The 17,680-nt window shown below is 40.3% G+C and overlaps 1 protein-coding gene across 1 annotated transcript in view; it reads right to left on the bottom strand.

Moving 5' to 3' along the window:
* Positions 1-15,723, bottom strand: part of lrp4 (low density lipoprotein receptor-related protein 4) — a 167,581-nt gene extending 151,858 nt beyond the window's left edge. The window contains exon 1 of the mRNA XM_033987216.2: positions 15,390-15,723. Within this exon, the coding sequence (XP_033843107.1) occupies positions 15,390-15,453 (64 nt within the window). The 5' untranslated portion in view covers positions 15,454-15,723. The remainder of the gene's footprint in view (positions 1-15,389) is intronic.
* Between the last annotated feature and the right edge of the window lie 1,957 nt (positions 15,724-17,680).

Here is a 17,680-nt window from a genome sequence, read left to right as displayed (position 1 = left end):
CGTGTGACACTAAAAACAAACAAGCTCATTAGGCCTGATCCTTGTGGCTTCATTTCTGTCATTTTACACCTAATAACTAAACATACACTGTGTAAACCAACCATGACCTCACTTTTTTTCCAGCCCTATTCGTTTCTAGAGCTTGTCCTTGAAAACTTCCCTCCTTCAGTCATGGAGTCTCCTGCTGCTTATCTGCCCCTGTTCTGTGCTCAGTGCCCCCTTCTCCTGCCCCAACCCCCCAAGCACCCGCCCCCCATTCCCACCCCCGCAGAGACATCGAGTTTATTACAGCCTGAGGTGATGGCAGCTTCCCCAGGACCCCTCATCCACAGGACAAACCGAACCAAAGCAAAACATGGAGAAATTGCAATATGCCCTCTGCAAAACCGTGGCCTTGAACTTAAAGATAGAGTGCTGATTTACATGGCGTGAGGTTATGGCTCTACTGGGAAGACTTATAAATGCAGCACACAACTATTTTTAACCTGGTGTCAGAAAGGAACAAAACATCTGGGCAACTAAAAGTAATTCTAATTTGTAATTCTAAAGTAGAGAATTCATAGGGAATACGCATCAAATCTGGCACTAAACCTGGAACTAAACCAGTCTACATGAAGCCTAAATGTAGTTGTGTCCGTTGGCCCCTTTAACCAACGCCCGCACACACACCACTTTCATACAAACGTCTTGCCTAAGGACACAAGGACAGGATCAATACTCCAATATTCAGGTGGGGGGACCACCCCGCAAAAACTGAGCCACAGTCACCCCAAGTATTATAAAGACCATGACTAACACAGTCCTGGAAAAGTCCTGGAAAAGAATTTGTTTAAATGACTGGAAACTCATCTCCCTCCTCTCGCTCCCCTCCTCCTCTCGCTCCCCTCCTCCTCTCGCTCTCCTCCTTTCGTTCTCCTCCTTTCGTTCTCCTCCTCTCTCCCCTCCTTATTTCTCCCCTTCTTCTCTCTCTCTACTCTCTCTCCTCTCTCCCTCCTTCCTCTCTCCTCACTCCCCCCTCTCTCTCTCCCTCCCTTCTCCCTCCCCCTTCTCTCCCTCCCCCTTCTCTCCCTCCCCCTTCTCTCCCTCCCTCCCTTCCTCCTCTCAGCTCATGTTCCTTATAAATCACCTGTCCCTCTGCACAGGACCCTGGGGGTTGCGGCGACGTGTTTTTCACTGGGTTCTGATTTCAGAACATGAAGCCCCTGCCCTTGGGTCTGCTTCAGCTCTGTTCGCCGTGTTATAATGTATGTCACCAATGTCAAGCCCAAATACAAACAAACAGCGGCAACCAGCCGCAAATGAAACCAGCCACCCCGTCTGGAAAGTCCAACCTCACGTCTGCAGCTCGGCCCGGTCTGACGCACGGGGCACGAGGGGGAAGTGGCTGTAGTGCAAAGCCTGTGCACTTACACCAAAATACTGTGGATGGTTTTCAACGACTTGGACTTAGCTTCGATTTAGTTTAACATTTGATTCTGAGTTGATCTACCAGCCACAGCGAACCCTTTAGACACTGACTTCGTGGTACTTGCTGTGGCCTCAGGCTATTAAAGAGAAAAAAAAAGAAAAAAAAAACAGCTAAAACTAGCATCAAAACTACATACTCATTTGGACAATTACAGACTAAATTACAAATACAGAACAAAATACTACAGGACAAAACCCAGCCTTTCATGATACTTTTAGAATAATCTTGATCTATGTTAAAAACTACAGTTGTTTTGTCTTGAAAATTACTTTTTAAAAAGAGATTTTTAATAATTGTGGTATCAATATCAAAAGTAATATTTTCCAATGTAAAACCTGCTTCTAATCTAATACAGTTTTTAAAATCTCTGATGTTATTTTAATTGGGCTCGTCAGCTCTAGAACATTTCACATCTGTTTGAAGGTGAACTCTTACTGAGGTTCACAACTAGGCCTGTCGCAGAATGAACTGATAATTAGCCATAGAATACACTTATTGAGCCCTCTAACGCTCAAATCGGATTGTAATAAAACAAAAATACCCCAAATCTCCACACTTTTATGTATTTATATATTAAACCATAAGTCGATATTGTGATGATCGATCATCGGATTTAACAGTTACTACAGTCAGTTCTGTTCTGTTCTGTCAGCTGCTCAAGAGGGAGACAGTGAGGTAGCCCAATAATCTATACTACTTCTCAGATCACTCAAATGCAAATAGGGGAACAGTTTTTAACCTGTCCCTTGTTGTTTTTTTAGTTTAAAGAAACTGGGTCAGTACAGATATTTGAGAGCAAAAGCTTTTGACACATACATTTGGCCTCTTTATGTTGAAAAGTTAAGTCCTCGTAATTATAACTGAGTCACTGAAGCTGACACTCAGGTATTTGGAAAACGCAGAGTTTGTAAGCTGCTTATGATGCAAAAAAGATATACATATATACATATATACTATCATGTTTAGGGCTGGAGGATTAATCATTATCAAACTGAAATCATAACCTGAATGGATACAATTAAAATGTTTTAAGTACCATCATTTCCTCCACAAGCAAACTATAATGACTTATTCTGCATAAAAACATCTAACCCTGTAGTTGTAGATCTGTACAAACATGTTCTGAAATGTGATTCTTGTTTTAGTTTAATAAAAATAAAAATAATAATAATACTATTAATAATAAATATCACAAATCGAGTCACAATCTTAATGTTTGTAAGAAAAATCGCAATTTGATCTTTTTCCAAAATGGTTCAGTCCTAATAATGCTACAAGTGTTTAGTAAAATGAGTAGGAGCTTCACACGTTCTCAGTGTGTGATAATGTGACACTTGTAATTGTGAAAAGGGCAGTGAAAACAAAGCTAGAGTGGAACATAATGAGCCATCTTAAAGTTAAACCGCACAACACAGCTATAGAGTTACAGTTACATAGAGTTATGAGAGAGAGGCATAGAGGGCGGGGTTAGAATGAAGAGAAGCTAGTTAACATGCAGTCGGCTAATTCTCCAGCAAGAGGTTTCAAGCGCAGATGAAACATTTTCAAGTCTACAATATTAAATAAATGTAAGACTTAAAAATATTCTCCCCTGTTGATTAAAAAGTCTTTTTAAAAGCCACTGTAGCTGATCAAAGATGTGAAAAACAGAAACAGTTCATTTTAGCTGTAAGCCGTTAAAAAGTCCAAATATATTAGTAATCAGACATAAATCTCCAGCCGATATTTAGTTTTGGTGGATCTGCTGCCTTAAAAATACACACAAAGCTTTATATTCACACTTTAATACCTAGACATAACCACACAAAACATGACTACACAGGTCTCTTATAGGTTTGTGGTAAAAAAGAAAAAAAAAAGGGCTTGGGGGAGTTTGTAATAAATTTAAATTGCATCATTTAGTGAAATCTGCAGATTCTAAACAATCTGCAAAGTTATTCCTCAGTTACCTTAAACATTCAGATCATTCTAATTATCCACAGTGATGAGTTTATAAGCGCTTTTCAGGGATGAGAGTGGAGTTTTGCGGTTATGGTAATGCAACAACAACAATTAGCATGCTAACAGTGCACTTCCTGAGAGTCATTTACAATATATTTGTACACGGTGAAGGCAAATACATAGGTAAAAAAAGAATCGGGTACAGGACCTTTAAGGACATTTTTTAATGATTATTCCCATGTCACTTCCAGGACTTCCAGTAGTCGTGCGAGTTCTGACATGGATCTATTTGTGAAAGTGAAGAAGGTCAGTGCTGCTGTCCTGGAGGTGCAAGCCCATCCCTCAGCAGAGAGCTACAGCCTCAGAGCGGGTATCGGCTACAGTCCCCGAACACACGCAAACATGTACTGCTCCAGACCACACACAACGCACACAACGCAGAAGAGGGGCAGACCTGTTAGTCCAGACAGAAGACAGGTACAGAAATACTCAATTTACACTGGAAAAAAACAACATTCTGAAGGTGCATTAAGAATTTTATCTTGATTTGAGAAGATTTTGACTAGTCACTTTGCAATACAACTGTTCTTTTTTCTTTTTAAGTGAAGCAAGATTCTTTCACACTTAAAAGGCCCTGTATCTAGTTTTCCTTCTCCATGTATAGTACAGATATATTGTATAAGCAGCTCTTAAAGTCCGAATAAATCTGCTGTGAGCTGAATGAATCTCATTACAGTCGGTGATAGTAAGTGTTTTATCATCTGAAAGTCAGAAAGTGCACATTAGCATGATAGTTTTCATTAGCTCCAGGATGGTAAAACTCCACTCTGGTCTCAGAAAGCTGTGAAACGTGCTTATAAACTCATCCTGGTGAATAATTAGGGTGCTCTGAATGCATAAGGTAAGAGAGGAATAACTTTGGACCACTGCAAACCGTTTAAAATGAACTACTTCTGTTTTTCATGTTTTTAAGACAGTAAAAATCAATGCCTTTAAGTTCCGAAAAGAACTCAAAATGTTCCGGGAAAAAGTTCCTTCCAAAGTCTACTGGCGTCCAAGTACATTTTATCACATTTAATTAAACCACGCACAATGTAGACGAGAAGAACTTCAGCAGTCTGTGGGCGAGCTGAGGGTCTGTTCAAGTAACAAGAAGAAGCCATTACTTTATTATTGTCGTATTTAATGCTAACGGTAACAGGAACACACGCTGCTTCCAAAACACTCCGGTTAAATACAGGATAATCCCCCCATTAATTGTCCTATGACACTTCCTTCAGGACAATCTTAAAAGGTCCAGCTAAAATAATGATATATTTCTCCAACCCGGAGTCAGAGGAGCCGCGTTCCTGGCTCCAATATCGCTCCAAAAACCGTCCCAAAACCAACTCTCCCAGTGATAAATCTGTCTACGCTGGACTTATTCAGGAAATATCAACGTGGCAACACTATTTAATACCAACACAATTACTCTGAGGCCACTTCATCAAATGCGGTGCTGGGGTAGTGGGAGCCATTTCGCAAAGGCAGACTCGTAAATCTGGAGTGAAGTGCATGCTGGGTAGGCAGAACCACGCCTAAGGGGGACAGAGGAGAGGGACAGAGGAGAGGGACAGAGGCCTGGGACTGGCAACAGGGGAGAGATCTGCGTCAACATTTCATTTTATGAGCGTTAAGATACATCAGCTGTACTTCTGTGAATGAATGGGGGTAGGGTCAAAAGTATTGAAACTTGATACTAAAACTACCGTAGTATCGAAACTAGATATTTATTTGGGCAGGACAGAAATGAACCTTTCCTGAATAGCTTTAGAATGATCTTGAGCTGTATTAAGTACAATGATTTAATGTTATTTAATGTTATTGTCACCACAGACACTTCCCAAGACACGGCTCCTGCGCTGGGACCCCAACCCATTCCCAAGCCAGCCGAGTCCTGGGTCTTCCCCGGGTCTCCTCCGTAAAATAATATAAACTGACTCATATAAAGTTTGGTCACCTCAGACACCACAGACTGATTAACTGATTAAACCACTAAAGGACTACAGCCATAATTAAGAATAAATTGCAATTAAAAGGTGCCGTACCTGATTTATAGTATCTTAAAAACAGAAGTAGTTCATTTTAAATAGTTTGCAGTGGTCCACAGTTATTCCTCACTTACCTTATGCATTCAGAACATCCTAATTATTTACCAGTATGTATTCACCATTTATAAGTCTTTTTCACAACTTTCCACGGCCAGAGTAGAGGTTTGCCATCCCGGGGGTAACAACAACAAGCTTGCTAACGTGGACTTCCTGATTATGAAACAATAAAACAACTACTATTACAACTACTTACTATCTACTTACTACTAACTATATTTACATTTAGACAGGACATAGCGGATTTATTTAGACCTCAAGAGCTACTTATACAATATGTCTGTGTATCAGTGGAGTTTTGCCATGACGGTCAGGCTGAAAACACCTAGCAAGCTAACAGTGGTCTTCCTGTTTACTGGCTAATAAAATGCCTTCTAATTAGATGCAGACAAACTGTGCTCAAAAATACAAACAAATTGGGTGAAGGACCTCTAATCTTATTGCGTTGTATTGCCAACACCTCCTGCTCCGTGTGTAGAACCGCTTGACCTCACACTGGATATCCGCTCCCCCATGGCAGAGGTCCGAGGGGGGGGGGGGTTTGGCCCTATCAGCTGGGGCCCGGGACATGCCTTTATAACACCATCGATGCTAAAAGCTCACCATCACAAAACAATCACAATACACAGCAGCAGCCTCAGGGTATTTCACAACTACATGGGGTTTGGGCCAATCCTCACACAAGAGCTGAGAGGAAGGACATCCAGATTGCAGTATTTCTAGGTTTTTTGAGGACAAGCAAGTTACAAGACAATTGGTCAAGATTTATTCATGACGATAGTAATGTAAAACCATAGACTGTATAAAGAAATGGACTAAGTAAGTGTGACATCACCTCGTCAAATGAAGCTCATCAAGACTAGCAGTTATAGGGGTGAATTTGGAGTATCATAGCAACCAAAGAGCCAATCCAGAGCAAGGCTATTGAAGGTAAAGCCCCTTCCTGCCCGCACTGATTTAGCAATGCTGTCAATCAAACTTGTTGCTAACAATAGTGGGCGCGACCTTGGGGAAAGATAGCACCTGATTTGTCTGTTATTAACATTAATATAATGATTTACGGAAAAAAATAGCAAAAATAAAAACACTAGGATCATGTAGAGCGGGTTAATATGAACATTTTAAGACCAAAAGGATGAGGCTCACTGCAGCTTTTACAGAGAGAGGGGGCGACAGTTTTTCAATAGAAAGTGAATTGGAGCCAGAAGCGCGGAAGCCGGAGTCGATGCAGCTGGAAGCGCGCCCATGCTCACTTCCTATTCGGAACATGATTTATATATCCAGTCGTATGTGCGAAACAGGCAAAACTGGTCTAAAAGTAGATATGAAGTTATTTAAAATGTGTATTGTTGTGTGTCTTATAAGCAGGTTGCGGTGGGAGATGGGAGTAGAGATACTAAACCTTAAACCACTGTAATTTTTGGGCAATAATCACGAAAAAATAATTTAAATTTTATCATCGGGAAATTTAAATAACTTAAAATTAAACTGGTCTTTACAAATGAATGGAACATCGTCATCAGGTTAGGCTCTGCTGGTCTATTATGAATTCTCTGAGCAAAGACACAATTCAAATGTTCACTTCTAATTAATATCGTAGTAAATATTCTGACTTCTGGATATGGATAAACTGATTTTAACTGTAATCGTTCACAAATATAATGGTTGTAAATGTCTTATTTTCTTGGCTGAAAATCCTCAGTCCTGGTGGCAGCTGTCACACAATGTGTGAAGGAATGAGCCAAATGTGTCGATATGAATCAGACCTGGTCAAAACAGACGAGAGACGACATCAGCAACTGGACGGAGGGGGGGAGGGAGAGAGAGAGAGGGAAGAAGAGACAGAGAGAAGGAGGGAGAGACAACATCAGCAACTGGTAAGAGAGAGATGGAGGGAGGGAGAGAGAAAGAGAGAGAGAGGGAAGAAGAGAGGGAGAGAAGGAGGGAGAGAGAGACAACATCAGCAACTGGTAAGAGGAGAGAGGGAGGGAGAGAGAGAGAGAGAGAGAGAGAGAGGGACGAAGACAGGGAGAGAAGGAGGGAGAGAGGGAGGGAGAAAGGGAGAGACAACATCAGCAACCGGTAAGAGGAGAGACGGAGAGAGAGAGGAAGAGAGAGATGACATCAGCAACCGGTAAGAGGAGAGAGGGAGAGAGAAAGGAGGAGCGAGACGACATCAGCAACTGGTAAGAGGAGAGAGGGAGAGAGGCAGAGACAACATCAGCAACTGGTAAGAGGAGAGAAGAAAAGAGGGAGGGAGAGAGGGAGGAAGAGAGGGAGAGAAGGAGGGAGAGAGGGAGGGACAACATCAGCAACCTGTAAGAGGAGAGAGGGAGAGAAGGAGAGACGATATCAGCAACTGGTAAGAGGAGAGAGAGGGAGGGAGAGAGGCAGAGAGGGAGGGAGCCTCCCTCCCTCCCTCTCTGCGAGGGAAGGAAGGAGGGAGAGAGGAAGGGAGAGAAGGAGAGACAACATCAGCAACCGGTAAGAGGAGAGAGGGAGAGAAGAGGAGAAAGACGACATCAGCGAGGCAGGAGAGATGGAGAGAGGAGAAAGGAAGGGAGGAGAGACAGACTACATCAGCAACTGGTAAGAGGAGAGGGAGAGAAAGAGGGAGAAGAAGAGAGACGACATCAGCAGCTGGTAAGAGGAGGGAGAGAGGGAGAGGACATCGGCAACTGTTAAGAGAGAAAGGAGGGAGGGACAAGAGGCAAGAGGGAGTGTCAGCAACTGTTAAGAGGAGAGAGGGAGGGAGGAGGAGAGAGGGAAGACAGAGAGAGAGAGAGGTAGACGACATCAGCAACTGTTAAGAGGAGAGAGAGAGAGAGGGAGACAGAGAGAGGACAGAGGAAAGGAGAGATAAGGAGGAAGGGAGAGAGGGAGAGAGGACAGAGGGAGAGAGAAAGAGAAGCGGGGAGCAGCAACTGTGTCCCTCCCAGTGATCAGCTGTTGTGACAGAGATTGAGGGTGAGTCATGTTCTTTTTATAAGACAAACAAACCGCCCTGGTATGGCACTACTGCGGCTATTTAAGACCCTCCATGATTGTGAGATCCAGGTCACAATAGAATTAGATGTAATACATAAAAAAATAAATAAATGACTGATACCCGGCACTATCTCTGTCTGTCTCACCCTACTCATTACGCCCAAAATGTGTCAGTACAGATAGACTATAGGCAGCTCTTGAGGTCAAAATAAGTCTACTGTGTGCTGTCTGCATCTGATTATAAAGTGTTCTACTGTCCAATAATCAGGAAACGCACTGTTAGCATGACTTTAAGTAAATCTAAATTGATCTTGATGTTTTGTTCACATTCTTTACATACTTTTTCATTTACAAAGTTTGGTTTTCATGAACATGGTCATATACTGTGGGAATGTAAGTAGAAGGTGAATTCATTGTAAAATTGCTTCTATTTTATATTTACTCTCACAATTGCCCTCAGATTTGATACCGTGACTTTATTATTTGAGCCGTGGATATTTGACCATCTTTAAATTTTAAATGTGTGGAACTAGGGCTGAACAAAAATCCAATTGTTAGTTTTCTAAGAAGTTTTGAGATTGCAATAATAATATAATTGTGTTCAAATTCCACATTCAGAAAAACTGACAAAAGACTGAAAAATGAACTGACAAAGTAATGCAAGAATCACATTTCAGAACATGTTTGTACAGATCTAAACTACAGGGTTAGCAGTTTTATGCAAAATAAGACCAGAGACTTTTTTGTGGAGGAAATGATGAAACTTATAAAACTTTGTGATTTGTTGATTGCCATTCAAATAGTGATTTTGATTCAATTACGATTAATCTGGAAGCCCTAGATTGATCATGATCGTAAAGTATCAGCCAATCCCCGATAACAACCAATACTAAGGCCGAGACTGAAAATATAATTCAAAACATTAAAATATATAAAATAAATACATTAAAACAACAACTAGGCCTGTGGCAATAATCTCTATATCCACTTATCCTTCAGTATGTTATAAATGGAACAATCATTTTTTTGGGGTCAATATTTATCGTGGCTACTTTATATTTGTAGTAGCGGGAAATTAGTTGTTTGTTTGTTTTTTTCTGCCATTTGATAAGATTTGAGGTGTGGAAGGAGACGAAGTACTAGTAACTTAAGTGTTTCATTCTGCTATTTATTTTTACAGCTCAACAATATTTAACAATATAATACATTTAGAATACTTTTTGTGGATAATTCTGCTTTATGATTTGTTTTCAATATTATCATTTATTGTCTAGGTTTAATATTACAAGACATTCTGAGTCAATATTCCCCAGTTAATTCTCAATTTATCCTCAATTTATAAACCAAAATTGGATATTGACTGAACCGATATCCGTTATCCGTACAGTGAAATCTTTATCATAGAGTTTTACTAATTCCGAGAAAATCAAATCAGATATGAGACGTCGACCTTTGTGTGGTAGACTCCATAATTCCATCAGTTTCACGTCTGCACATTCACATGCACGTAATTACCAGGTTTAAGCACGTAAATGCCAGTCCATTGTACGATATATAATGGCTTTATAATGAAATAACCCAACCTCCAGATAAAGCCATCTCATTCCATTCACGATGTAAACATTTCAAGTTTCCATGGCGTCGGTAACATGGCAACAACATTTCACAGAGATTAGTCAAAATTGGTAAAATGCCAAAACGATTGGAAAGGACACAAAACACAACACATGTTTGAAACAAGATCGCTGCTCCGGAGATGTGATGCTTTGTGATCGAACAAGTGAGTAATCAAAACGGCACAAAATGACAAGAACCCTGCTGTGGAGAGAGACATGCAGGGTTGAGTGATAAATACATGAAAGAGGAGGGAGAGAGGGAGAGAGAGAGAGAGGGGGAGAGATACAGGAAACACTATATCTGATAAATACATAAAAGAGAGAGGAAAGGGTTAGAGAGAGAGAGAGAGAGAGAAAGGTTTAGAGAGAGAGGGAGGGAGAGAGATGGGGGAAGGGTTAGAGAGAGAGAGAAGGAGGAGGAGGATTAGCTATTGAGCGTTATCGAGTTGACATTTGGATGCGACAGTCTCCTGGTGACATTTGGGGCTGGTCACAATCTGCTCCTTCTGTTTGAGGTCCCATCCCCAGCACTCAATTACACCGGCTCACGGGACGGATCAGGGACACAGGGGACACGGGGGAGGAGAAGGAAGAGAGGTGATGAGGGAGAGGTACCAGGGAAAGAAGAGATGGGGGAGGACAGGGAGAGAGGGAGGAGAAGGTAGAGGAGAGAGGGATCAGAAACACAGTAGAGGAGAGGGAAGAGGGGTGAGAGGGACCAGGGACACGGGGGGCACCAAGGAGGAGAGGAGAGCTGCGGGAGAAAGCAAGAGGAGAGAGGGTTCAGGGACATGGGGAGGAGAGGAAAGAGGGGGGAGGAGAGGGACTAGGGACACCAGGGAGGAGAGGAGAGCAGGGGATACAGTTGAGAGGAGAGGCAGAGGATGGAGAGAGGGAGAGGAGAAGGATGAGGGAGAGAGGAAGGAGAGAGAGGGAGAGGAGGAGGAAAGGAGGGACGAAAGAGGAGGGAGAGAAGAGAAGGAGGCACTGGGGTCCAATTAGGGCTGCAAAATTAACTGAAATCAAATCGAAATCACAATTTGAATGTTCGCAATTAGCAAATCACACATTAAAGTACCAGAATTCTCCCTTTAAACAACAAAATATCCAGCTTTACTCTGCAGATTAGAGCTCTAAAAATCTGTTTTTGTATTAGTATGAAGTTAAGATTTCAGTCTTCTCTCAGATGGAACAGTTCTGGGTATATTTAAAATGTGAACAGAATCTTACTATTACAAAAACATAAAACTCAAATCACGGTGTTTTGCGTGTGGGCGTTGGGAGACGGGATAGGGGGGATATCTGTACTGGAGACTGACACAAACTCTCTTAGGCTGAATGTTATCGGGAAAGACAAACTGGAGGTACACATTTGAAGACAGCCCCAGTGTTCATGAATATTGTAGTATTTTTGACATGGCTTTGCACTATTGATTATACAGAATCCACTTTATCCAACCATAAATAATTGAAAACAGTGCCATTCAAGAGCATCTGTTTAGACTTAAAGTGAAGGCTTAACACAATACTACAACACAAGATCACTGGTATAGTAAAAAAGTACTTTTATTTTGTGTTGAAAATCCTCGTCTATTGCCTAAAAAAAGATAGCTTTTATTATCAGTTGTATCAAAAACGGTATGAGTCAAGCCTATTCCTTAAAAGTACCAGTATGTAACTTTCTGGAGGTGGGACATCGCCTGCTTGAATCCATCAAAATAGAAAGTTAAAATCATACTTCCGCACATTCTCCATGGAGACAGATATGTTTCGTGCTTTGCTGTGTAAGGTTCGAGATTATAAACGAGCAACATTTCCATGCATTTCCAACAAGCAGGACAAATAAGAGGCAGGTTTGTGGAGATGCAAGCCCACTCAGTAAGGAAGCAGGTTTTTCAGCGCAATAAACACAACCAAAATGAAACAAGATGCTTTCATATTTGTCTATTTTATTGACTAAAAATTTCATACTGTGGCTTTAATGTCAAAATCAACTATTCAGGTACTCATTTTCTTAGGTCAATATTTAAGTTGTAAACCCATAAAGGAAAAACACATTTAAAACTAACTGCTTCCTGTTAGCTTTACTAGCCGTGATGGCCAAGTGTCACTGCACCTGTGTTCCTGCTCTGTAGTGAATGTTTAGACACATAAGTTGTAGAGGGACCCTGCATTCCAGTGGCTGTGTCCTGACATGCTGTAAATACAAGGTGTCAGAAAAAACACGGGGCAGAAAGGGTGGTGGAAATAACCCAGAGGAGGGCATTATGAGCACTGCTACTGCCCCTGGAGGCAACCGGGACAAGAAGAGAGGATGTGGGGGGCTGCCAAGGCTGCACTAACTAACAACCAGATAATTGTTGTAGAGAAAAAAGAACATACACAAAGCGAGTAGAGCTAAAGGATTTGGGGAAAACTTAAAACAATTGTTTTTTTCCCCTAAAAATTAAACGTTTCCAATTTTGACTGGTTTGCGGTGATCGAAAGCTATTCCTCAATGACCTTATACAAGTCTGACCATCCTAATCATTCACAATGATTATAAGCATTTTTCCCATTTTTATTTTTGACACGGTAGAATTGACACCAACTAGCATGCCAATAGTGCACTTCCTGCATCTTGGACAATATGAGATTTACAATTAGAAAGAGACAATACACAGCAGAATTATACAATGTATCTGTATTGGGGCAAGACAAACATTGCTCAAATACGTCACATGCATTTCAGAACTTGTTTGGAGAGTTCTAAAAACAACACGGCCATGTCCCTATAGAGATTTCTGTATTGGATATTAGGCCTACATTACCTAAATTTTCCAGTCTTGTTTTGCAGTCATCATACAAATTGCAATTTTGATTAGATTTGGACTAATCATTAAAAGAAAAAAAGTAAAAAGTGATGAATATGATCTTGAGTGATGACTAAGGTGACTAGATGTCCCCGTTTACCCAGGACAGTCCCAGTTTTGAGCCCTATGTCAACTGTCCCAGAAGATTTATCCAAAAACACTGATTGGTCCCAGTTTGATACAAAAATTGTCTCAGGAGTCCCGATTTCTGACCATTTGGGACCCCGTCAAGAGTAAAGAAGGGAATATGTTGTCATTTGTTTAGCTAAAGTGTTGAAAACTGCTTGAAAATGAGCCTAATGCAGTAAAATGCACCGACAGAAGTCCTTGAGATTAAATACTGACCCACAAGTGAGTTGAGAATAAACAACGTTACACCCTCTTTTCACCAACCATCCCAATCATCCATAACCGGGTGTGTCCCAGATCTGAATTTTGAAAATCTGGTGACCCCAGTTATGATATTCTGTGTAGGCCTGTCACGATAATCACTATATCGACTTATTGTTCAATATATAAATGCTGGAACAATAGATTTTTGTGCTCAGTATTTATTGTTTGCTCATCTTCTTTGTAAAAGTTGGAAAATTTGGGTTATTTTAGTTGTAATACAAGAAGATTTGAGCAGTAAAAGGTTGAATAAGTCACTTCTGCGGCTAGTTGATTCATTCAGCTATTTATTTGTTTCAACTCATTCCTTTAAATTACACTGTCTATTAAAAACAAGTTTAAAAGAGTTACAATATTATCGTTTATCGTTATAGTTCTCTAAGCCAATATACATCATGCTTCAAAATGTGTTATTCTGCAAACAGTTTATTTGTTTATTTACGCACATAAAAGAGCTAATACGTTAAAGCTAGGAGACAACAAAGTTGCTAAGGTCCGGTTGCAATTAAATGACCCATGTTGTGGTTCTGGTGCCGATACAAAAAACAATAATGAAAATTTACTGATGTGGGATATTGTTAATGTGCATGTATAAATAAACTATAAGGCGGACAGGAAAAGTGAGTCATATTAATAAGTTTGGCTTTGTTTCAATTAAACTCTCCAACAAAAACATCAGATGCAGGTTACTCAAAAGCATTTGTGTAGTCATGTTTGTAATCGCATAACTATTACATAGTCTAGAGCAGATACAGAGACATAATCAATCTCTATGAAACTGTAAAAAAAAAGCGAAATAAATAAATACATTCGCAGCATCTCAATACATTTTCATAAGGGAACCTATCATTGTAAAAGCCAGATTTTGTCTAAACTCAGCACAAGTTGGCCCAAAAATTAAAGCAGATCAATACTGAGGATGAATTTGATAAAACTAATATACATCTATAGGCTACTGTGCATAATTTCAATCCAGTGTAAAAGTTTGGCACACATTGGGCCAAAATCCATAAATAAAAAACTCAAAATACATTGTCTTAACAGAATAAATGGCACAACTGACATATATTGATCCCCAAACAAAATCAGCAATGTCATAGCAACACAAATACACCTTTTTGTGTGACAGAAATGAATAAGACAACAAAGCCTCGAAACACAATTGCTTTGCACATTATATTGATTTTCTCTGACAAAAGTGTGACAAAAAGGACTTCGACTTAAAACAGCATCCAAGCAACTGAAATTAAAAAAAATGCATTACTTTTCTCTAACAGCTGAAAGTGTCTGCGTGAACCCAAACGCATAGAAATCCCTGTATCAAACTCCCAATCCAACCACAACACAGCAACAGAGGTGGATCTAAAGCTTACTACTTTGATCCTATCTACAAGAAACCATGTAAATGCGTGCGCCTACTTGCAGCAGTGTGGTATCTACCTTGTAATAATAGCCTTAATCAAACATATAACAAATCCCTATGCCACATAACATAAGACTGCTAAATCAAAGTGGCAGGTGACTCTATGCATCACACCTGCAAGCTAATAAAAACCTCGTGTATCTTTGACAAATACATGAAACGTGATCTGTGTGCCAAACTTGACTATACCGTGCGTAAAAGTCTTCCGTAAGGTTCAGTTTGCCTGATTCCAAAGCTTTACTCAGCCTTAGAATAGCCCATGCCAACAGCGAATACATTGTAGTAAATATAGAAAGCCATAGTTCAAAAATACTCTACTCGCTTTGCCACATGAGAGGGCTGCGCATTGCAAACGCGCACGCAAAAACAGTACGGCTTAATATGTGGAAAATGCAAGTAACTCAGGCTAAAACGCAATCCAATGTCTAATTAAACCAGCTAAATACTCCTTTATAACGAGGAGATCTGCCAAGTACTGCTTAATTGCGCGTGGAGACCAATGCGTAAAGAAAAACTAGTAAAAACAGCTTAAAAGTGGAGTTTGGGAGGTGAATTTCGCTTTACCTGGAGCGTAGCTGAGCAGTGAAGTTACCAGGACAGAGCTCCAAAACACCGAGGCAGACTGCATCTTGTACCCCGCTTTTCACTCTCGCTCTCGGGGCTTCCCTTTTATCCAGCGTCGGTCCTTTTCCTTCGCGTCCTCTCCGTGTCCTTTTCGAGTTATAAATCACAAAAGCGGAGACATCAAGCCCAGTCAATCCACTTCTTTCTTTTTTCTTTTTTTTTTTTTTTTTTTAGCTTCGTACCATGACTGACTATGTCTTTTACAGTCTCATTGAGCTCCGAGGCTACACCGACTCCTCCTCTTTTCTGGTGACCGACAATAAAGCCTCAAACCCGGGATTAAAAAGTTAACTCTGGCCGGAGGAGCGCCGCTTCGCTCTCCAACATGTTGTGCTCTACTTCTGTGCGCTGTAGCCACCAAAAGGGGCTGTGGACTGAACCAAAATAAGAAATGGGGTTGCGCACAAGTTCATACATCTTAATTCTTCAATTAATTCTCACTGTCTATAGATTCTAACTTAAGAAACACCACGTTATGTACCTTAGCTGCCTATTTATTTGATATTTAAAGTGATTTTGTTTTAATACAATTATATTATCTCACAAATTGGACATATGTACACCCCCATTTCGTAAGAATGAAGCGAGCACATTCTGCGTTCCCGTTGTGTCATCTCTTAACTTAGAGCGTCTCTTTTAAACGAGGCTGGCGGTCTGCAGATGATAGAGGATAAATGAATAGCATGTGGAGCTGTGCGTAAGCTGCGTAGGCATGTTTCTACCAGCAGGGGCATTCATTTGGACTGTTTGTTGCGTACAGATTCGGGGTTAAATAAGGAAAATGGAAATGTTGTTATATGGGGTTCTGGAAAAAGTAGGCTACAGACTATATTTGCAGTAAAAAGTTTGTAGACTTGGGATAAAACACCTGCCATAGTCTGTATGAAAAGGCTATGGCAATCCAAGGTGTAATTAAACCAACTAAATATCCCTGTACCCATACAGGCTATATGAAAAGACTGTATGTACTTATATAAGAGGTAGCCTATTAAACATCTATTAATAGAATGACTAAAGGTATACTATGTAAGTTTTACTACCTGTCTGTCTCTGTGGTGGTGTTGCACCAAAAATGTTGCATGGTTAACCATTAAACATATATTATTATTTTTATTTATTTATTTTTTCATTACTAGTGTTTTAATTGCTCAACATTGAAAAACATTGTAAAACATGCACGCTTACTACGGGCTTGCCTCTCCACTGATATTACCTTTACCTGAACATGCCAGGTAAAAAAATAATATGTATGGAGACGAGCAGGTTAGGGACTCTCCAGCGAAAGCTGCATAGTGCACCTTTAAAATCTTAAATATAAAATTTGAAAATACTCTAAAGTTTTGCATTATTTTTTCAACATCTTTAAATTGAGCCCTGAGTCATATGTGGAACTGCTCCTTATTTCACCAGTACACAGCCACTGCCTTTTACTTCATTCTCCAATTTTGTTTTTCTTAATCGGTGATACTTATAGGATTCTACAGCATCACGTAGTCATTTTGAAAATGGAAAAAAAAAATCTGGGGCTCGCTAGTGTGATGTGCAGCTATCTGCAGGAGGAGCCCACAGCATGCGGTGCTTTGTTGTGATGAAGTTTGAAGTGACTTCAGATTCCATTGGGCACCGCAGTTTTCTAATGCCGAAGTCAGTGGACTTGTTTCCTTTATTAAATCGTTTTAGATGAATATTGCAATTTAAAATGTCTAAATTATAACATAATGATCCATGGGTGTCATAGATTATAACAGCAGGCACAAGGACAATAGGTCTTCTTTAAATATCCTTACTGAAATGTAGAATAATTTCCTCAAACATTAAATTACAACATTAAATTGAGCCATATTGAGTCACATGTGTTTACAAACGACTGTGGAACTGCCCCTAATTCCACTGTTAGCTCTTTACGCTAACCTCAACTTTCTCATAACAAAAACCAACATTAAAAGTACACAGACTTTATTTGAACATTTTAAAGGAAAGCGGCCCCTTTATGGACCCAACTACTTTTTAATACAACCACTTTAGCTCAGACGTGTTGTGTAATTCTGTGACCTCATTTCTTGTTTATTACAGGCCATTTTCAAATTCCCTGTCATTTGCATACGTTTGCGCACATAGCTTTGGCGTTGAGTAGAAAAGTGAAACTAAAGGGGCATTTCGGGCTGGTAATGAGACGCTATGCTACAGCGAAAGTACTGTTCTGAGAGTGGCATAAACACGACCACAGCGCT

This window comes from Periophthalmus magnuspinnatus, chromosome 3, assembly GCF_009829125.3.
Source record: "Periophthalmus magnuspinnatus isolate fPerMag1 chromosome 3, fPerMag1.2.pri, whole genome shotgun sequence".
Taxonomy (NCBI): Eukaryota; Metazoa; Chordata; class Actinopteri; order Gobiiformes; family Gobiidae; genus Periophthalmus; species Periophthalmus magnuspinnatus.
Note: the sequence above shows the minus strand (reverse complement) of the source record. Positions and strands in the feature narration are given on the sequence as shown.